General features: G+C 45.0%; 1 protein-coding gene across 1 annotated transcript; it reads left to right on the top strand.

Annotated features, from left to right (window-relative positions):
- Positions 1-17,696: 17,696 nt before the first annotated feature.
- On the top strand, positions 17,697-22,099 carry LOC125520102. The gene is made up of 7 exons (XM_048684925.1): positions 17,697-18,003; positions 19,692-19,845; positions 19,948-19,994; positions 20,077-20,110; positions 20,190-20,248; positions 20,330-20,357; positions 20,737-22,099. Exons 2-7 carry the CDS (start codon positions 19,785-19,787, stop codon positions 21,846-21,848), a joined length of 1,341 nt encoding a protein of 446 aa, XP_048540882.1. The 5' UTR covers positions 17,697-18,003; positions 19,692-19,784; the 3' UTR covers positions 21,849-22,099.
- Positions 22,100-23,732: the final 1,633 nt, after the last annotated feature.

The following is a 23,732-nucleotide window of genomic DNA, read 5'->3' as shown; positions in this document are numbered from 1 at the left end:
TCTAAATTGGATCTCGTGGTTCTGAACTTGCGGGGGCTGGAATTGTGTTTCGTCAATTCCCCTAGGGTTTCTGGAATATTGGGGTATTTATAGAGCTGAGAGTCAGTGCAACGAAGCTCCGTGGGCCCCACCACCCATCAGGGCGCCTGGGCCTCCTCGCGCGCCCTGGTGGGTTGTGGGCCCCACGGGCCTTCCCACGTCCACTTCCTTGGCTCCTAAGTTGTCTTCTGGTCCAAAAAGAATCTCCAAAAAGTTTTGCTGCGTTTGGATTTCATTTGGTACTAATATTCTGCGAAGTAAAAAACAAGCAAAAACAACAACTGGCACTAGGCACTATGTCAATAGGTTAGTCCCAAAAAATGATATGAAGTTGTTGCTATAAAATGATTATAAAACATCCAAGAATGATAATATAACATCATGGAACAATCAAAAAATTATAGATGCGTTGGAGACGTATCAATAGATTAAAAGAAAAGTAAAATATAAAATTGAAGCAAGGTATTTTTGGTTTTAATAATATGATAAAAGTAAACCCGAGGGCCATAGTTTTCACTAGAAGTTTCTCTCTCGAACACATATCATACGATGGGTAAAAAAATTACCGTTGGGCAATTGATAGAAAAACACATAGTTATGACATATTCATGGCAACGATCATGCATATAGGCATCACGTCTATGACAAGTAGACCGACTCCTGCCTGCATCTACTACTATTACTCCACCAATCGACTGCTATCTAGCATGCATCTATGATATTAAGTTCATGACAAACATAGTAACGCCTTAAGCAAGATGACATGATGTAGACAAAATAAACCCAATCACTATGAATAAACCCCATCATTTTACCCTTAATAGCAATAATACAATACATGCCTCGCTACCCCTTCTGTCGCCAGGTGAGGATGTCGTAAGATTGAACCCATTAGAAAGCACCTATCCTACTGAAGGTAAATCAATCTAGTTGGCCAAACCAAACGGATAGATCGAAGAGAAATACAAAGCTATAATGATCTTGCATAATAAAGTTCAGAAAAGACTCAATTACTTTCAATGAATAATCTGATCATAAACCCACAATTCATCGGATCCCAACAAACACACTGCAAAAGAAGATTACATCAGATGGAACTCCATGAACATCAAGGAGAATATTGTATTGAATATCAGAGAGAGAGAGAGAGAGAGAAGCCATCTAGCTACTAGCTATGGACCTGTAGGTATGTGGTAAACTACTCACACATCATCGAAAGGCAGCAAGGTTGATCTAGAAGCCCTCCATGATCAATTCCCCCTCCGAAAGAGTATCAAAAAAGCCTCAAGATGGGATCGCGGAAGAACAGAAGCTTGTGATGGCGGAAAAAGTGTTTCGGGTGGATCTCTGTTGGTTTGGGAATATATGTGAATTTATAGAGGTGGAATTAGGTCAAACAGAGTTACATGGGGCCCACGAGCTTAGGGGCGCACCCTACCCCCAAGGCATGCCTCGTGAGATCGTGACTCTCTCTTAGCTCTTCTGGCCTACTCCTGAACCTTCTAGGGTCCCATCTAGTCCAGAAAAAATCATCGTAAAGTTTCATCATGTTTGGACTTTGTTTGGTATTAATTTTTCGAAAAGCCAAAAACAAGCAAAAAAACAAGAACTAGCATTGGGCACTAGGTTAATTAGGTTAGTCCCAAAAAATGATATAAAATAGCATATAAATGCATATAAAGCATCCAAGATTGATAATATAATAGCATGAAACAAAAATAATTATAGATACGTTGGAGACGTATCACCCACCATATGCGATGCTCTTGAGAGAGATGCCTCTAGTGAAAACTATGCCCCCAGGTCTATTTTAATCATATTACTAAAACCCTAATACCTTGTTGCAATTTATTTACTTTTATTTTACTTTGCAATTTATCTATCTCCTACTATCAGATTTGATCCTTACAATTAACGAGTACAAGAGGATTGACAACCCTCTTGCCCGTGTTGGGTGCAAGTATTTGCTCTTGTGTGTGTAGGTAATGCTAAATGTCATTTGCGTGGATCTCCTATTAGTTTGATAACCATGGTTCTCTACTGAGGGAAATATTATCTGCTACTAAATTGCTTCACCCTTCCTCTTTGGGGAAAATCCCAACGCAGCTTACAAGTAGCATACCTTCACATCTTGATGTAACCGCGGAGATGACCTCCCCAAGCTTAAGCTTTTGCAAGCTCAAACCGGCAGAATCCTTGTGGCGGTTGGTCAGGAGCCCATCCTTGGCTCTAGTTGGTGAAGTTCATGTTCATGTAGGCAGACGTGCCTCGAAGGGACGTGGTGAGGTTGCTGATGTCATCATTAGAGCCATGGCGGCTCCGAAGGTCCGCATAGGTGGCGTAGGCTTGTTGTTGTGAATGCTCCTCCTCTTCGTCGATGGCGGGTTATTCTTCATCTACTTGTTTAGGTTCTGGGCCTTCTTGGTTAAAAGTTGCACCTCCTTCTTGTGAAACATATTGCAATTGTCCATGTTCTATTGTAATGGCTAGATATTTGGTGATGGATGTATATACCCCACCACACCACCTACTCTCAAAGAGAGCAACCAGGACGAAGCATACACTTCCCACATCCATTTTCTGAGAGAGAACCACCTACACTTGTGTTGAGATCAAGGCATTCCACTCCAACCATTTTATCCTTGATTTCTAACCCCCTCAAGTTGATTTCCACTCCAATCCTTCTCCCACCACCATGACAAATATGTGAGAGAGTGATTGAGTGTTGAGAAGACTATCTTTTGAAGCACGAGATCAAGGAGTTCATCATCAACGACAACATATATTACCTTTGGGAGAGTGGTGTTCTCCTATATTAGTTTGGTGTCACTTGGAAGCCTCCAAAGCTTGTGGAGTTGAACCAAGGAGTTTTTAAGGGCAAGGAGATCACCTACTTCGTGAAGATCTACCCCGAGTGAGGCTAGTCCTTCGTGGGCATAATCCATGATGGAATAGACAAGGTTGCTTCTGTGTGGACCCTTCGTGGGTGGAGCCCTCCGTGGACTCGCGCAGCCATTACCCTCCATGGGTTGAAGTCTCCATCAACGTGGATATACGATAGCACCACCTATCAAAACCACGCCAAAAATCTTCGTGTCTTCATTGCATTTGACATCTCCAATCCCCTCCTTATATTCATATGCAAAGTCTTTACTTTCCGCTGGCTACTATCTAGACTTGCATGTGTAGGGTGTTGCTTGACTTGTGATTCTTGCTAAAACTTACCTACAACTAAAATTGGGAAACGACTAGGTTTTTATTTGGTCAAGTGGTCTAATCACCCCGATCTAGACCTACTTGCGATCCTACAGACTTCCACTAGAGAGTTTGAATGAGGCGATCGTTGCCTCTTCGTTAGCTATGGTACATCTGTTTCGACGCCAAGCTAAGCATGCATGTCCTTAGTCAATTGACACGACCTTGCTACTAATGGGGCATAAGGCTAATACCACATTGACTTCCCTCGAGCCCTCCAAAACAACCGCCATGATGTAAAACATCATGCCCCCCACCTTCACCCACACTAGTGTCGTGACCCCAGGCAAGTAGTAGAGATACCAAGATAAGAGGCGCGAGTTAGCCGAGTCGTGTGGAATTTTGAACAGAGCTTCACACTTATCGATCCAGTTGCATAAATGTAAACCCTCCTAGAATGGCTCATATGTTTATGGTCCTTGGTTGTTGTTTTTCTATTTTTTATTCTTCATATACATGAGAGTTGCATATATATTCCTTGCCACATTCAGTTAGAAAAGTCTATGCTCTGAAGATGTGCATGTTATACGTACAATGTTTTAAAATTCAATATGAACCTTTAATTAGGTTGATGATCAGTATGTATGAACTCAATTTTTCTTATGCTTTGTAACATGTCTAAGTTAATATAGATTACTTTTATTAAAAGCATGCACAATTAGTTATTACAATAATGTTACTCCTAATGAATGTACAATGTAAGAAAGAGTGTGAATGTTATGAGTGAATATATTTTGTCATGTCAACTATAATTGTATTTTTTTCATTGTCAAGGGTGTTATTCAAACATGCTTTGCATGCATGGTTATTATAGCTATAAATGTAAGTGGACTATTATTTATTTGCATATTTCAATTATGTTAGTTGAATGTGCTTTGCACAAGTACTTGTGTTTGGAAGTTTCTTTATAGTTTTCAAAGCAACTTTTCGATGTTATTGCATGTACACTATTTATGGTAGAAAATGTTATTGTCGGTTGGGCCACATTCGCTTCTCGTGTAGTACATATTATAGTGCAAAAATGTGCCCCTAATAAATTTAATGTGCTATATTGATTGAAATGGGACAATGTTGCTAGCTCATGCCCCCTTGTCTTCTCCTCCCTCTCATATGTTGTACAAAACTATTTATTACCCTCTTTCACTTATCTCTATAGATACCATATCATCATTGCAGCGACTACCATCAGTACCGCTCCACTATATGCTCTTTTAAGTGATCACGTCACTAAGGTTGCGCCTCATTCTTCCATGTACATTGATCCTTCTTTCATATCCATAATATGTCCATGGAGAATGTCGGTGTCAAAACCTCCGGTTTATATAAACACCAGAGGGGGCTAGGGTTACACAAAGTCGGTTACAAGGGAGGAGATCTACATATCTGTATTGCCAAGCTTGCCTTCCACACCAAGGAGAGTCCCATCCGGACACGGGACGAAGTCTTCAATCTTGTATCTTCATAGTCCAACAGTATGGCCAAAGGATATAGTCCGGCTGTCCGGAGACCCCCTAATCCAGGACTCCCTCAGTAGCCCCTGAACCAGGCTTCAATGACGATGAGTCCGACGCGCAGATTTGTCTTCGACATTGCAAGGCGGGTTCTTCCTCCGAAGATTTTGAACACAAGGATAGTGTCCGGCTCTGCAAAACAAGTTCCACATACCACCATAGAGAGAATAATATTTCCACAAATCTAATCTGCTGACACGTTTGATAGCATGACATCATGCCATGGCCCGGTCATTATTCGAACCATTTTTCTCAACCAGCACTTCACATATCGCGAGGCGGTTTTCTTGACACGTCTTGTCGAAGCAGAGATCGTGTCCCCCTTATTACGGGATTCTCATCAATACGGACGTGGGTAACCCGATCGTGCCCGTTGGTATGACTCCTCGATTTTAGGCAAGTCCCAAACGGCCACAAGGAGGACGCTTGATATTCACCCTCTTTATAAAGAGGCCAAGGCATGTCCTTTTTTCCCTCTCGTACTCAATCGAATCCTTCCCCCGCCTCGAGTTCCAACACCCAAGGCTCAGGTCAGGCGCTTCGGACCTTCAACCATGTCCGGATCCAACCTTCAAGGTCGGTGGATGCCTTCCTCTGTCACAGAGGAAGACATCAAGAAGCTAAGAGAGGCCAAGTATTTGACCAGCGAAATCTGGCACAGGCTGCCTGCTCGAGGGAAGGTCATTCCCACTCCCGAACCCGGCGAGAGCGTTGTATTCATCTCTCACTTTCTCCGAGGGCTAGGCCTCGCACTGGATCCCTTTGTTAGGGGGCTCATGTTCTATTATGGGCTGGATTTCCATGACCTAGCCCCAGATTCCCTCCTTCACATCTTGTCATTCATCGTCGTGTGTGAGGCCTTCCTCCGCATTACCCCACACTTCGGCATGTGGCTCAAGACTTTAAATGTGAAGCCAAAGATGATCGAGGGGCGACACGCAGAGTGCGGAGGCGCAGCAATAAGCAAAAGCGTTGACGTTCCATGGGCAGAGGGTTCCTTCCCAGAGGTGTCCAGTTTATGGAAACGGGAGTGGTTTTATATCACAGCTCCCCGGAGTCCCAAGTGGGTAGCCGCCCCAGCCTTTCGCTCGGGCCCCCCACCACAACTGACGTCATGGATCAACAAGGGGCTGGACTGGGGGCCAGTAAATGATGTGCCGATGTTGCAGAGTCACATCCGAGATCTCTTAGAGAGAGATGTCAGCCTGGTCACAGTAATGCAAGTCATGCTAGTTCGTTGAGTCCCGCCTTGCAAACATCGACCCCTCCGTATGTGGGAGTTCAACCCGGAAGGACCGCGAACTATTCAGCACTTCCTCGGCATGATGCTCGAAGAGATGTACAAATCGTTCTTTGGACCACAAATAAAGTGTCCAAACACCACCGAGGATGTGGGTTTGAGCTGTAATCGCCCAGATACCCAAGTAAGTAATCCCGTGGCTGAACACGCTGTCTTTTTATTTATCACAACATCATTCTGAAAAGTCGCTCTTTGACCAGGACTGGGTAACAAAGGCAAAGATGATCAGGTGTTCGGCCCCCCTTCCCGAAGGCTCGACCAATCCAGTACTAGCCAGAATGCTCGAGTCGGTGCCTTATCAGGCACCCTTAGGGGAAGATAAAGGGGGAATAAAGAGGCTGAAAGCAGGCCTCACTCATCATTCATCCAAACCGGGGGAATTAGCGCCTCTGCAAAGGAGGATAACTAGGGAGAGGAATCTAAAATTCCCTCTCCCCAAGGAAGGAAGAGGACCACCTCTGAAGACCCGGAAACAAAGTTTTCTAAACGGGGGAAGAAATCTTCGCTAGAGGGTCCTGCCTCGGAGGGTACTCTTGCCGCACAGTGCCCGCAAGGGGGTCAGCCCTCTACCGAGCTGTAAGTAAACAAAAAGTACTTTAATAGTAAAAATATCATGCATTACTTCTGAAGAAAATAATCGAAGCATATATGTTGTAGTTCGGATCGTATCCCTTCTCGACAGAGTTCGTCTTCGGGGGATCTTCTTCCGGAGATGATGGAGAGTGAAACACCTCCCCATGCCACCCCGCCTCCTGAGGCGAGCGTGTTGGGATCTACGGTAGGGTGCATCGACTGCAAATTAAAATTTCCTATGCACAGAACAACCAAGAACATGCTACGGGAGATGGATCATAGTTCGTTACCACTAGACACGCAGTGCCGTGCAGCGGAAGAAGAGTTGGGGCAGCGTGTCCGCGTGGATCGTCTCCTCCTCGTCCGATCTCCCTTGTACAATTGGTGGTCGGTTCCCACGTATAGGTTCACCGGAGCGGCGCAAGTGCACCGCCTCTAACGGTATCTGCGCGTGCAGGAGGAACGTCGTGCGGCGGACTGCTAGGTCCGATCACACAACCGGCGGCGAGTGGAGGTGTCTATTCGCAACACATGCAAACCCTAGTGACAACACCGAAGCGATCAACCTCTTGAGTGTGCGACACCTCCACTATATATATAGGCGTCCATCGCGGGCTCAACACTTGGGCCTCGCACGGACCCTAAAGCCCATAAGTCTACTCGGCCACAATCCGAATACAGTTCGGATCACATCCGAGCAGTGTCCTCAGATCCGACCTCGTAGGTTCCTTCCCTTAAGCGCGCGACCCCTTAGGTTCAAGTCGGCTTGGTCGCAGTTCAGATCACCTCCGAACTGCACGGTTGGTAGCGGCCTCTAGCAAGGCATGCCGAACACCAATCAGACTATGAAGCTGGTTAGCGAACCTGTACATCATACTTCCATTCCTTTTGCCACACGATATATGTTGTTGAGCTCAAGGCGAGTTTGTCATCCTTGTGCTAGCCCAACCTCTTTCTCGTTCCAGTGATGCTGACCACTATCCGGATTATCTCATAATCCTTGTCGCATGGCCATGCTTATCCTGGTCGGATCACACGAGGGGGCCAGAGTATATCTCTCCTGATCGGAGGGGCAAATCCCATCTTGCTCGACCACGTCTCGCAGCATGGTTCTGGACAAACCCGAAACCTACCTTTATAACTACCCAGTCATGGAGTAGCGTTTGGTCATCCCAAAGCAAGTCTGTCACCATCCCGAGTACATGCGTCAGGTCAGGTCTTAGGACATAGAACATATGTTGTACTAGAGACTCACAGATGACATATCGCTGCGTCTCATAGTTGGGTCTGTCCGACTCAGACCTTATCTCGACTCGGATCTGATTACGTCGAATCCGACCAGATCCTTCCAAGTCCATATTATCCGGTTAGCATCCAATGCTCCATGGCTAGTGAGACCAAGCCATCGACCGTGTCATATGCTAGTCTAGTTGGCTGCGCGTCCACACAACCCTTTCGACTAGGGACCTTTTAGGACAGTCATCATACAACGCATAGTCCCACAAACAAGTCACGTACTTGCTGATACACATCATTGATAATGTCCAAGGACTATCTTTATTCATAAACACATAGGAAATATCATCATACATGATTGCCTCTAGGGCATATCTCCAATAGTCTCCCACTTGCACTAGAGTCAATCAAATAGACATCGAATGCCCATAGCTCTAACGTGCCCCTCATGCTTGGGTTGTGGAAGAGGCTTAGTCAACGGATCTGCAACATTTGCATCCGTGTGAATTTTTCATAACTCTACATCACCACTCTTTACGATCGTTCGTATCAGGTGATATTTCCGATCTACGTGTCTGACCTTGTGGTGATTCCTCGGCTCCTTGGCTTGTGCGATGGCACCAAAATTATCACAATAAAGGTCCAACGGTTTTACCGAGGCTAGGAAAATACCAAGATCATCCAGAAAGTTCCGGATCCAAACACCTTCCTTTGCAGCTTCACAAGCCACAATGTATTCGACTTCTGTAGTAGAATCGGCCACCGTATCTTGCTTGGAACTCATCCAGCTCACTGCTCCTCCGTTCATGACGTACACGAATCCGGACTGTGATCAACAATCATCTCTGTCGGTTTGGAAACTAGCATCAGCGTAACCCCTTACGACGAGCTCTTCCTCACCTCCATAAACTAGGAGCATCTCTTTAGTCCTTTTCAGGTACTTCAAAATAGTCTTTACCGTTGCCCAGTGACTCTCACCTAGGTTGGCCTGGTATCTACTTGTTAGGCTTATTGCAAAAGCAACATCGGGCCGCGTACATATCATGGCATACATGATGGATCCAATTGCCGAGGCATATGGAATCCTGCTCATCCTGCTTCGCTCATCAGATGTCGAAGGACTCTGAGTCTCGCTTAGCCTTATACCATGTGAGAGTGGCAAGAACCCTTTCTTTGCCTCACTCATGTTGAACCGCTTCAACACTTTATCTATGTACGTGCTCTGGCTTAAGCCGAGCAGCCTCCTTGATCTATCTCTATAGATCTTAATGCCTAAAATGTACATTGCCTCACCAAGGTCCTTCATCGAAAACTTGCCATTCAATGACTCCTTGACCGAGTTCAGCATCAAAATATCATTTCCGATCAGTAGTATGTCATCCACATACAAGATCAAAAACACTATCGAGCTCCCACTTAACTTCTTGTATAAACAAGAGTCCTCTTCGCTTTTGATGGAACCGAAACCAGTGACGACCTCATCAAAACGAATGTTCCAGCTCCGAGATGCTTGCCTCAACCCATAAATGGATCTCTTGAGCTTGCATACCTTACTAGTGCTAGTCAGATCGACAAAACCCTCAGGCTGTATCATATACACGTCCTCGGTTAAATTTCCGTGAAGGAAAGCCATCTTGACATCCATCTACCATATCTCGTAATCGAAATATGCAGCTATAGCTAGTACGATCCTCACCGACTTCAGCATCGCTACCGGCGAGAAAGTCTCGTCATAGTCAATTCCTTGAACTTGTCCATAACCCTTAGCGACAAGCCGAGCTTTGTGGATCTGAACATTTCCATCCACATCGGTTTTCTTCTTAAAGACCCATTTGCAACCAATGGCCGTTACGCCAGGCGGCGGATCAACCAAGTCCCAAACTTGATTCTCATCCATGGACTTTAACTCGGATCTCATGGCCTCTAGCCATGCCTCGGAATCTGGGCTCACCATCGCTTCCGCATATGTGGCCGGCTCGTTGCTTTCTAGCAACAATACATTGCGCACTCTGCGCAATCTTTCCGACCTCCATGGTTCCGGTGCCGCTTCCACTACGGGTTCCCTGACTGACTCCAGTATGATCTCATCACCAGCCGAGCCGTCCCCGAGTGGTCCTCGAATTTCTTCGAGTCAGACCGTCCTCCCACTGGCCTCCCGACTGAGAAACTCTTTCTCAAGGAAAACCCCGTTCCGAGCAACAAACACTTTGTTCTCTTCCCGGTTGTAGAAGTTATATCCCAAGGTTTCCCTCGAATATCCCACGAATATGCATTTATCCGACTTGGGTGTAAGCTTGTCTGACATGAGTTTCTTGACAAATGCTTCACAACCCCAAATCTTTAGAAAAGACAAACTGGGACTCTTCCCGGTCCACATCTCATGTGGTGTCTTGTCTATGGATTTTGATGGTACCCTGTTAAGTGTGAAAGCTGCAGTTTCTAGAGCGTATCCCTAGAATGACAAGGGTAAATCCGACTTGCTCATCATAGATCGAACCATATCCAACAAGGTGTGATTCCTCCGTTCTGATACACCATTTCTCTGTGGCATACCCAAAGGTGTGAGCTGAGGTACTATACCGCTGCTTTTCAGATGATCATCAAACTCCTGGCTCATGTACTCACCTCCACGATCAGATCGCAGAAGTTTTATAGTCTTGACGAGCTGATTCTCCACCTCATTTTGAAACTCTTTGAACTTTTCAAAAGTCTCTGACTTGTGCCTCATCAAATAGATATATCCATATCTACTCAAGTCGTCGGTAAAAGTCATGAAGTACTGATAGCCACCTCTGGCAGTTGTGCTCATTGGTCCACACACATCACTATGTATCAGTCCCAACATCTCGGATGCCCTCTCGCAACTCTTTGCGAAAGGAGACTTAGTCATCTTGCCGAGCAAGCATGATTCGCATGTCTCGAACGACCCAAAGTCGGTCGAAGTTAGGAGTCCATCATCATGGAGCTTCTTCATGCGTTTCAGACTAATGTGTCCAAGCCGGCAATGCCAGAAGTATGTCGGATTTATCTCATTGGGCTTATGCCTCTTGACATTCACGTTATAGACCGGTTCGTGTTCTAGATTCAATATAAATAACCCATCAAGAATGGGTGCGTAGCCGTGGAACATACCATTCAAATAAATCGAACAACCATTGTCCTTTAAATTGAATTCATAACCCTGAATCATCAAGCATGAGGCAGAAATAATGTTCCGACTAAGTGCAGGAATGTAATAACAATTATTTAATTCCAAAATAAATCCAGAAGGAAGCTGGAGCTGCATCGTGCCGACCTCCAACACAGCAACTCTTGCTTTGTTGCCGACCCTGATGTCAATCTCCCCTTGTGCCACACGCCTAGTTCTTACCAGCCCCTGCATCGAGTTGCAAATATGAACAACCGACCCGGTATCAAATACCCAAGAGCTACTAGGTATGTCAGCAAGGTAAATGTCTATAACATATGCAACAAGTGTACCTTTGCCTGAAGCAGCATTCCCGGCCTTCTTGCCATGCTCTGCAAGCCACTTGCTACAGTTCCTCTTCCAGTGACCAGTTTCCTTGCAATGATAGCAAATGGTCTTTGAGTCCAGTCCAGACTTCGGCGCAGCGGCGGAGGTTACCATCTCCGTGCCCTTTGCCTTAGCCTTCTTCTTAGACCAACTCTTCTTGAACTTAGCCGATTTCTGCACCATCAACACTTGATGCGTGCCTTTCTTAATATCCCGCTCTGCCACTTTGAGCATCCCATGCAATGCAGTGAGCTTCTTATCCATGCCATGCATATGATAGTTCGAGATGAACGTCCCATAGCTGGGCGGAAGAGAACCCAGAACTGCATCAGTAGCCAGCTCATCCAAGAGCGGGAAGCCCAACCGATCCAAAGCTTGCACATATCCAATCATCTTGATCACATGCGGGCTCAGTGGATCACCTTCCTTCAGCTTACAATCCATCAAGGATCACCAGACGTTGAACCTTTCGGTCCTAGCCTGCACCTGAAACATGCTCTTGAGACTCTCGATCATATCGAAAGCCCCAACGTCTTCAAAATGTTGCTGCAAATCGGGCTCCATACAAGCCAGCATGAGGCAACTGATCTCGTTTGATTCATCAACGAGTTTCTGGTAGGCATTCTTGGTTGTGGTACTAGCATTATCGGCAGGTTCCTCTGGAAGCGGATCCTCGAGAACATGTTCCTTTTTTATCATGCTTGAGAACAATTCTCAAATTTCTATACCAGGTAGTAAAGTTTGTTCCATTCAGTTTATCCTTTTCCAGAATTGATTTCAATGCAAAGTTGGGTTGAGCAGGTGGTGCCATTGATCTACAACAGAAAAATATGCAATCACTAAGCAATGTGTTTATGTAGAGTAATTCTAGCCTTAAACAGAAATACTCCCACTGAAGTCAGCATCCCTCCGCAAACTCTCAATGATTCAGGATCCGACTAGCACATGCGACTAGTGAGCTTTAGCATCACTACTAGACAACATGCCTATCCGGTAAGCAACTCCTTGCTAATCGTATCTCTATACGACTCCTGTCGGTCGGGTAGGTATCTCATACCCCGGCTCCCGACCTCTTTTGCCACAAGGCCCAAAACCGTTTTGATAGCCTTGTCAAGTCAACCTAATGCAGTGCATGTCCGTGTCCGCCACGAACCCTTCAGTTCAAGGACACCTAACAGCACCCCAATTTTATGAGCCCACTACTAGACGTACTTGACGTGCGAAGGTGCAACATCGGGGATGGCAATTCGCTTGATATTCATGAGGGATCTTTCTACCATTCTAACATGCATAGAAAACAAGGAAGCATATCAATCACAAATAAACACATATTGTGAAATAGTATGGCTCCTTCATGTATGTTCTTCCAGGTTGGCTCTGACTCCGATGACCATCTAGGAACTCCATCTTGTTTGTCACGACGGGACACCAAGCCACCAACCTGATCTCTATTATCCAACTACTACATCTAGTAATGAATTTTACATAGAATCACAAGTCGACACGCAGGTCGTTATACAATATAATGACAACACTTTGGCTCCTGCCGGCTGCCAAACATGACACGCAGGCCATGTATAATTTACACACATGCATCACATACACATGATCCATACTATTCACATCAAACCCTGCAAAATAAAGTTATGCATAGAATCGCACTCTACCGGTTTGAGTGATCGTGTACGAAATACAAGGCGATACGCACACGGCGGTCCCGAACTGTGCGTCTAAGGCGGATGGTAACAGGAGGCAGGGGACACGATGTTTACCCAGGTTCGGGCCCTCTCGATGGAGGTAATACCCTACGTCCTGCTTGATTGATCTTGATGATATGAGTATTACAAGAGTTGATCTACCATGAGATCATAGAGGCTAAACCCTAGAAGCTAGCCTATGGTATGATTGTATGTTGTCCTACGGACTAAACCCTCCGGTTTATATAGACACCGGAGGGGGCTAGGGTTACACAAAGTCGGTTACAAGGGAGGAGATCTACATATCCGTATTTCCAAGCTTGCCTTCCACGCCAAGGAGAGTCCCATCCGGACACGGGACGAAGTCTTCAATCTTGTATCTTCATAGTCCAACAGTCCGGCCAAAGGATATAGTCCGGCTGTCCGGAGACCCCCTAATCGAGGACTCCCTCAGAGAAGCTAACAATTAACATAAAACATGGAGAACCTACCAATCATGACTCCTAGGGAAGAGTCCAGCAAATGGCTCTTGAAACTACTGCAGGAATGGTTATCATATACAATTTTCAAAACCATTATTAAATATTTGGTTTCATTATGTTGTGCTCACGTCCAATGAATATAACATGCTCATATGTAAGAAGATTTTGTGTGACATCACATCAACTTTTAGTGTGGAAACAACAAAATTGGCATGCATCAACAAGAATCGACGAGCAAACCTGATAAGAACATGACCACCATTGATGCATAGACAACTCCACATACTTCTATACAACACTTGCTGAAAAAGAACAAGTAGCATCTCAAGAAGAACATCATGATGATCAAGGTCAACATGCATGGTAAGCAATGGAGGGCGGAGCTTAAGGTTGTCAAGGCAAAGGAGAAGCACATGAAGATGATCAAGACCTATTTTCCCTCGACTACAAGATGAATCCACCATGAATGTTAATATGTTACATAGTTGACTAACCATTATTAGACTGGTTTTGACCAGCCGTAAATATTTGTGTTGATTTACACTTATCTACGTTGAAGTCCATACAATTTCATGGGTTAATTTAATCCTTGAGAGAGAGATGAACCCTAACTATACATTTTGGTTGCCCCTCTCACTCTCGTAGATTTTCCCTTTACTCCTTTAGACGCATCACTGAAAATTGGGTTTATTTAGTTGAAAGTTGGATACATTGTAAGTTCATGCCACTCGTAATGTCAAATGTCTGATCAACATAAACTATTGTGAGCAATGATAATGCTATGATTTGGTGATGCACAAAGGTGTACTAGAAAAATATAGAGTAGAGAGATGTTGTTGGATGTATCACTTGTCAGGTAGCAAGTCCAGTCAGATGTCCGAAGACCGAAGGGAAGAATTCCCACACGTGTTAACACAACCTGGTTCACTGTGACACAAACTATTTCTACTCCACCTAACTCAAAAGGCTCCAAACTAACCCATTCTCCTCCCCGGGGTAATCCCTTTCTACACTAGTACAAATGATCGATCATGGCGTTGTGGCAAGAGAGAGAGAGAGAGACGTGTAGGTGAACATTGTATCGTCTACTATACAAGAGTAAGCAATCTCACAATCTCCTATTTCTTCCCCGAATACCTTGCTTCTGACCGGGATCCCAAACTCCCGGAACCATCCACAATATCGTTTTATTAATCATGTGTTTGATGGTCGCGTGGTTTCACTTTATAATATGTAAATTTTCACCGCCAGGAAATGTCATACATGCTTCATCTTGTGCTCGCTTGCTTATGGTCATCTGGTGGATAGGATGTAGAGATTGGTAACTAGTTGGGTTTCCTTTTATTAGACATGTTCAAACTAGTTGCAGATCTATGTTGTGTGTGCATAACTATCAATTCAATTTACAATTTTACATCACTTACGCAAACATTATTATGTTATTAATTTGGTGTGTAAGATTTATCACAAGGTATTAAAGTAGATATTATTTCATTACTTTACTCGGAAGGTTGTAACCATGTTTTTTGAAAGGTTTAGTTGTTTAGTCGTCCAATTTCACTTTTGCCCAATGTGTGTCCACTTTCTTTTTCATAAGAGACCTTGGTTGGGCCACAACATGTAAATTTTCATGTCCGCTCAAATTGTTGTCTATTATTGGTGAGGGGGAGAGAGATGGACAAGTTTCCTACGACTAGGTGTAAATACTTCCACATATGTTTCATGATAATTTTAACGCTGTCATACTGGGAGAGTATGTAACTATATTATGTAATATATAAGACTACTTAGGTAGTATATATACTACCTTTCAGGTAGTACATAGTATTGTTTAACCTACTATTTTTTACATATTTACGAAAGCACTTCCTTTTTTGTACAAACTCATTTTGGAAATCTTACATATAGTGTCCATGTTCAAATCACAAAAGTACCATACATACTACCTACAAAGGAGATTAAAATTAATTAAAATGGTAACTTTTGTTGCGTGGTTTATCAAGCATGTTAAATAATGGTGCATTTTTTCTTCATATTTTTAAGTGATATATTTGCATATATGTTATTCTCTTACATGTCAAGTCGTAGTAAAAAAATACAAAATACCAACGGGGTTGTAGGGATGGAAGCTCGGTCGAGAGGGATTGTGATGGCGGGCCTTGTAGTAGAAACGTTGCAGCTATGACTCGTAAGGCGGGAGAATGGGTGGGGGCATGAGATGTTGTCGGCATCGTCTATCACCGACCATCAAATAGGCCACCTGAATGACAAATTCCACCTAAACTGGACTTGAGGAGAGTGCCACGATCAAAGAGGAGGGGGTTGAGGTGTTGCTCCTCCTCATTGTCTTCCATTGCAGCTAGAATCTACCCCTGCCCCCGCGTCGCCCACCTAGGGCGACAAGGGAGGCGACCCACCACCGCCGTCCCTAAGACCGCTCCGACGCCACCTCCCCCTCACTTCAGCCGAGCAAAACCTTGGCGGCGGTAGGCGGTGGTAGGGCCTTACTCCTTCTCATGCATCGGGCTAGGATCCGGTAGTCCTCAAGCATTTAGTTCGTTGGCGTCTCCACAAGCCTTCCAACGCTGCCCCGTGCCTGCCCGGACTCCTTCTCGACAGATCCGGTGGGTGGTGGACAGGAGCCGGCCTCCCCGTGGTCGCTGCTCACCGTCCCCATTCAAATCTACTGGCTTTCTGGGCCGCTAGTGGTTGAGGTCCAAGATGGTGATGACTTCGGCCTGATGTAGATCCATCGACCTGGAGCTCGGTGGCGGTTCTAGTCGCCTGCTCGTCCCTGTCTCGTGTTTGGGGGCACAACCTTGTTGCCATGGTCTTGATCAGGAGACTCCGACGGCGGCCCGGCTGGTGAGGGGCGACTGCAGGGTTACCGGAGAGGAGTTCCGGGCTTGTAGGGCATGCTCCTCGTTTGCGAGGTTTGGTATGTGGGCTTACAGGGACCGAGGTCTTCATGGGGTGACGGGATTCATGCTGCCTACAAAGGTGTTGGACTTCAGCGAAAGCTGCGCAAGGCCTTCATCATTGCGTGGCCCCATCCTCTCTAGGTCTTCCGTCAACCTCGTCTTTATTGCGGCGCCCTTCCTCGATGCCCATTGTGGTACCCTTGTGTGTGCATCGATGCCAAGGTTCGCTCTTGGACCCTCGTGAAGCCTTCGGTTTACATCGATGTGCTTTTGGCTTCTTTCAGACAACGTGCTTCTTGGTTAGGAAGGCCTTCCCGAAACCCGGGGATTGTTAGGATCGATGCCATACCACAAGGGCCGCCGGAGATTTCACGCAACAAGGTCCATTGTGTGTGAGCGGTGGTTGTCTGTGATAGTCTCAAAGGTTGGAGGTTGGGGCTTCGACGAAAGCCTTGCAGAACCCTGTTCTTATCAACGATGACAACGTATGTGGATGTCGTTCCTCTCCTTGAAGATGTCGTTTTATCTGCGCCACTTCCTTCAAACTGCTGCGTCATGTACTGTGCGGCCCGTTCCTACGTGTTCACCATGGGAACGGTGCCCCGCTCAGCGTGATGGGTCAGGAGCTCCACGAAGATTTGTTCTCAGTGTCAGGAACATGCGAGTTCCTTTAGTTCTTTTGCTTAGTTCAGCTTTGCTTGACTTCTGTTTATTCGGTCGCATGCTTGGCCTCTCTATACTTCTATTGTGAAGTTGGAATCCCCAACGGGGTTGATGTGAGTGTGAACTATCTTCGTATGTTGTTTGGTTGTTGCTTTATCTATAAAACGTGACGAAAGCTTTTTTCGGCATGGTCTTCCATGACAACAATGAAGAGCGTCCTCTTACGTTGATCGTGCAACCCCTTCCGTTGGTCGCACAAGTCCACCATGACCCCTCTCCGAGCACGCCGGGAAAGAGGAGGACAAGAGATCAACGAATGACCAACCGAGGGGTACTTTGCTCTTTGATAGTGGGCTCTATAAGTTCAAAAGGCAAACAACTGAGACAAAAATATAAGGCATATTTTAGGTTAAAATTAGGGCAAAATTAATCACAAGAGGAGTACCTACCTTTTCTCTGCCTCCGTGAGTCCTGAGTCCTGACTTACCGAGGCGGCTCTAAAATCTCTTTCTCCCTCTCTCAAAAGAAAAGCGGCTCTAAATCTCTCCTGATAGTCAACCACCGTGCCCTATATCTGCCGCCGTGCTGTACCTTAGCGTCACCGGCGGCGCCTCGATCCTGCCGGCCGACGCCGACGCCGACGCCCCACGCCCCCCATCCCCACTGCCACCCCCACCCCCACCGCCCCCCCGGCTCCGAACGCCCCCGCCTCTCACGCGTCGCCGCGATCGCCGTTCCCGTTCTTCCTCATCAGCAACATCGGGTCCCTGCTGTCTCCGCCCCGTCCGCAGTCTTTGGGCATTGGTTTTGAGGTATGAAGTTGTTTTTATCCACCGATTAGTTGAATCCCGCTACGCACCATCTAGATCCGCCTCCGGTATGGATGGAGGGCCGAGCGAGCACGATTTCGCTGCTATCGCACGACACATCGAGCTTTGTAGAACCTGAGATTCGTCATCTAATATATTAATAGATTGATGATCTTGGGATTGCCATGTTTTGGAATCAGATGTTGCATACGTTCACCGAAGCTAACCATTTATTTTTCTGTAAGAGCTAGGGTTTTGATTATTACTGCAGTGATCAAAGTCAATTGTGCGATTTAGGGTTATATGCGATGCTTTTTCGCTTGCTTATTTAGCTTTGAACGCATGAACATTCTTCTAGAGTTGGAGCTGGACCAGTTCTCGTTTTGTTGCTGGCATACTGAATCTAATTTCCTTGCCTTCCGCAAGATTAAGCTTGTTTGGATGGTGGTGGTTTGGCTCAATCCTTTAGGATACTGGTGGTTTGGCATAATTTAACCAAAATTCCCTAACATTGAAGGGGTGGGTCTAACCCCTGTTTATCTCAAGAGGGAGTTCTTGATGTCAATTCGTGGCTCACTGTTCCTCGAAACAGGCTCTTGCCCCACCTTTTTTATATATAAAGCACAAACAGCCAAAGTACACTGTTGATGGTTTGATTAATCACTCATTATCTTTGTGGAAGATTTATTAGATTCTGCAAGATATAAAGATCGGATGCACACTTGTCTATTTTTTTGGTAATAAACAGATGCCTTCTTTTATGGTTATTATGTCCTTACCCCATAATAATCTATCCGTTCTGTTTTCTACTATTGAAGGAATCTTATCAATTTTAACTATGTGATTAAACTACCCTTGGTCTTTAACTTCTTTTGTCCTTTTAGACGAGGATATTTTTTTGGGGGTTCATAATCTATGATGTACAGTGCTGTCTGTCCGTCCATGCTTAGCCTTAAACATGCTAGAATGCTGAATGCTGACTTCTCTATGAAAGTAAAAGATACACCTCTGATCGCCAAAGAAGGGCGTACTTTCTTTGTGCTTAGACCAAGGAAGGCCATCGGCAGAGATTTCTTTCCAATTCTATCCCTAATCTCGACTCACCATGCACGCGGCAAGTCAATGGCCAACAGCGCTTCATCTCCCTCCACCACGCTCGTGTCCTGATCTCATAGATTACATGCTGCATGCAGCCAATAGCAAAAAGAACTCCTTGATTTGGAGGAAGGAATTAACTACACGCTGCATGCAGCCAATAGCAAAAAGAACTCCTTGATTTGGGCGGAAGGAATTAACTGCACTGCGTTTTTTGGAGAGAGAACCCGCTAAGCATTTTCTTCACTCCACCCCTAAACTTCCTCCCGGCGCATTCTTTTGGGCAAAACAGATGATTTTATCCATGCCCTTCTTTGGCGATCAGAGGGAGTAATGTGTACTGTCTATGTCTTTAAGGCTTTCACTTTTTGTAGTACTATATTGTTTTTCTCCTTGATATATGATATACTCGTGTCAACATTTTCATACCACTTGTTCCTGCCAGAAATGTTAAAAGGGGGTTTGCTAACTTGTAAATTCAAACTTGATACTCCCTCTGTAAACTTTATCTTTTAGATCACTAAAAGTTTACAGAGGGAGTAGTTTGTAATGTGATGCAATATGTATCGCTAACTAATGGATTTCACTTTATGTAGATTTAATGAGCTGCAAACCCTTGGAGACTTCCTTGTAGCCAATACAGATATCGGTACTTGATTACAACAAGGAACAGCTGGAGTGTATAGCTGATGTCTGGCCCACCTGTTTTTTCTGTGTTACAGGGTAGCAATACAACCCACAGCATAAAAGGTTAGCTAAATGCTATTTATCAAGCCTTCTCGCAGCAGTGAAGCTGAAATTTATGGCTTTTAACAGACAGTTTGCTTTAATATGTATGCATATATCTTTCAGGGCAACAAATCTCAATGATTGGGAATGGTCATTCTTTTCAGCAAGGGGTAATGCCTGATGGTCTTCATATAATTTAATATTCACAAATTACCTTTTTCTTGGTGCTAACATATTAAATGTTACATGCAGGTGTATGTCATGGACCCTTCTTCTTTTAACCAAGGTACTGCACAACCCTTGACATAACTTTCTGATTATGTAAACTGCTATATATTTTCACTGACCATGGTGTGCTTGGTCAGGTATTTATGCTGAGAAGCAAAGCAGTTTCGCAGAGCGTGCCAATATGATGCAGTTAAATGTAAGCTGCCCTGTCTCCTCAATAATGTTATCCAGTCTAAAAAGTATTTTCTGAGATGTTTGTGTTTTTTTTTCTGTACAGAACTTCATGGCAGACAATTCTTCGCCTGGTACGTTTTCTTCTAAACACATTGTTTCCAAATTTTATACACTTGTCCAAACATGCCCTTTTTTTTCAGAGTCCATTATTCTCAAAAAAGAAAAGAAATATGAGTAGTCTTTTTCTGCACTTATGTTGGAAACTTCCACCATTTCTTCGTAAATTTTTATTTGCTCAAAGTTATCTTGATGTCTTCTCATTGTACGGGAATGGGTTTTAGATATATCTATTGGTGCTAAACCAATATATTTTGGCAGTTTCGATAAGATCAGACTGCATGCATTGGCACAAACAATTGGCTAATTGAAATTCATTCTAGGATGAAAATCTATATTTCTGTAGCGTGTGTAATCTTTCTCAGGCTCATTTTTTCTTTTCTTATTGAACAGCTGGAAACCGCTGCCAGAGACTTGGTTGTAATGAAGTTGTTGAAGGCCAGACAGCGTTCTGCAAAAGCCACCGTTTAGGCCAACAATGCCAGATGATTGGCTGCCCTCAGATCCCACCAAATGGCGTAGCTTTGTGCATGACCCATGGTGGAGGCCATCCTGGTTCCAGTGCAATACCACTCGCTGAATCTGAAGGTTCAATGAAGTACGAAGGAGATGGCCAATTTAGAGTGATGGAAAATGCTATGGGTAGCACAGTCATACCTAATCCTGATGGCGAAGTTGTGATGTGCAAGTACGAAGGATGTAGCAAACGATCCCAGGGAAATACTGTGTATTGCAAGGTCCACAGTGGTGGTTCAAAGGCCTGTATGGTTAAAGGTTGTACCAAGGGAGCACATGGAGGCACTCCTATGTGCATTGCTCATGGAGGAGGCAAGCGCTGTTCCGTCGCTGGATGCCGCAATGCTGCATGTGGGAGCAGTCAAGGTCGCACCGACTGCTGTGTGAGGCACGGTGGTGGCAAGAGGTGCAAACATGATGGATGTGGAAAGGGTGCTCAAGGGAACACAGATTTTTGCATTGGACACGGTGGAGGGAGGCGGTGCAAGTTTGAAGGATGCGGAAAGAGTGCACAAGGGCGGAGTGATAACTGCATCAAGCATGGTGGTGGCAGACGCTGCAAGTTTGAAGGATGCAGCGCCAGCGCAAAGTGGGGTGTGGATTTCTGCTCTGCACACAGGAAGAGCATGCTGGGCGAAGGTGATACTGCCGATGGAGCACCAAAGCCGAAACGTCGGGCCAAGAAGTCTGGGACGAAGAAGGCCGAGAGGGCCAAGAGGGCAAAGAAGACGGCTGATCCAGCTGGTCCCTCCAGCGAGGATGTTACCATGCCCGCTGTAATTTCTGCCGACATGCCCGAGATGGGCGCTATCCATGTCGCCGCCCCCGTTCCGGACCGTCCCAAGTCACCTGAGACCGCTATAGCGCTTGAACAGCCACCGCTTCAGCTTCAACAACCACCGCCGCTTCAGTCCCCGGCTCCATCTGGATTGGCCGCCTCAGCAGAGGAGGGCCTGCCAGCAACAGGTAGTGTATTCTTTGGTTTATAGAAATCATACAGTTCCATGAAGATGAAGGTTGTCTGCATAGAGTTGTCAAACTAAAAGGTTGAGTCTGTTACAAAGTGTTGTCCTGCGGATCTTAGGAGTTTAGTGATCCGGTGTCCATATGAACGTGAGTCCTGTGAGTTGACTAAATGGTTGACTGTGAGTTCTGTGAGTTGACTTAAAAAGTATAACTGCACATTGTGGTTTACATTTCGTTATAACTGCACATTGTGGTATACATTTCGTTCGTCTTTCGTCTGCTCGTTGTCTTTTTTGTCTGTGAAATATCGTGAAAGGTGCAGTGCCTCCCGATAATCCGAAAGATGTTCTTGGATGTGCAGATTTTAGGCCTGTTCGGAACTCCACAGCTCCTGAAGCTGCTTCGTACTCCCTCCGTTTCAAATTACTTGTCTTGAATTTGTCTAGATACGGATGTATCTAGACTCATTTTAGTGCTAGATACCTTCGTATCTAGACAAATCTAAGACGAGTAATTCGGAACGGAAGGAGTAGTTTTCAACTGCAACTCCACCTAACTCCAGGGGTGGAGTTGTGGAGTGGAGGTTCTCCGAACAGGGCCTTTCTCGTTTTGTTTTGGTTATTATTGCCGCACGTATGTATAGAGCATCTGCTCCAGGTGGTAGATGATCATATTTCTCCATGAGAATTGCGAACGTAGATTTTTTTAGTTGTATATAGGTTGAAAAATAGATTAATAGTCATCTCATAAAAAGGGATTCGTAGTACGTACTGTACTTACCGAGCGAGCGACCTCATGCTCAGCGGTGCGGATCTTTGGAACATGGAGCCAATGCACCTGAATTGGAAAACATTTCTTTTTCAAAAAGTGTCAAAACTTTCTGAAACCTTTCTTACCAGAGATGGCCTAACGTATTACTCGTGTAATAAGTTTCACAGATGAATGGCTGTAGTGGTATCCTCGGCAGAAAAAAAGAAGCAAAATCGCAAGTCCGAAAAATATGAATGGTATCGATCTTTTTTTGGGGTCCAGAATACAACGGTAGTCATTCTTTCACAAAACTTTTCGCACGAGCATTACACTAAGTCATATTTGTAATAAAAAAGTTTTAGAATTTTTTGACTCCTTCTGATATTTCAAGTCCTTTTTTCCCCAATCCGAGTGTAATGGGACCGAGACCCATAGGCTATTTGGGAGATGCTCAATGTATTTACTAATTTGGGAGGGCACAACGGATCAAATTGGAGGTACAGTCTGAGTACAAAATTTGACGTGTGTACCAATGTTTCGTAAATAAATAGGAGGTGTAAGAAAGTTAAGTTACCATCAAAGTTATGTCGTCTAATTTTTGTTTGGCATAAAGTCGATTTCCACGTGTGTTTTTCCTTCCTCCTGTCGTCTTCCTCTACACTTTGAGTCGCCCTCTGATGTCGGGCCAGCTACCCTGGCTAGGTACCTTCCACGTGCACCTCGCTACTCGCCATGCCAAAGCTGCCCCTTCCACCATGCTACAACAATTCCATTGCCATCTCTCTTACCCTTTCCCCATCAATACCCTTCTTCTCTGGCGGCGATGTCCCCATCTTCCACTTGTTCCTGGCTCATCATCGTCAAGATGCCGCAGCCGGCCGTCGCCTCCGTTTTGAAAGCTCCGCACTACCTCAACCTTCTTCACCAAGGAATATAAACCTACACCTTGGCCATTTTCATACAACTTACAAGTAGCAAACACGTAAGTTATATAGATACTTTCATCATAAAATAGAAGCTATATGGATACTCCCTTTCAAATTCCTCGTCAGAAGGTTGGCCATGGCTACAACGAGTGGACGAGGAAATACCATGGAAGGACTTTAGGATCAGTGTGCCAAAGGTATCTAGGGCACTGTTTCATGTGGTTACTCGAG

Source organism: Triticum urartu, chromosome 7 (assembly GCF_003073215.2).
Source record: "Triticum urartu cultivar G1812 chromosome 7, Tu2.1, whole genome shotgun sequence".
In the NCBI taxonomy this organism is placed as follows: Eukaryota; Viridiplantae; Streptophyta; class Magnoliopsida; order Poales; family Poaceae; genus Triticum; species Triticum urartu.
Note: the sequence above shows the minus strand (reverse complement) of the source record. Positions and strands in the feature narration are given on the sequence as shown.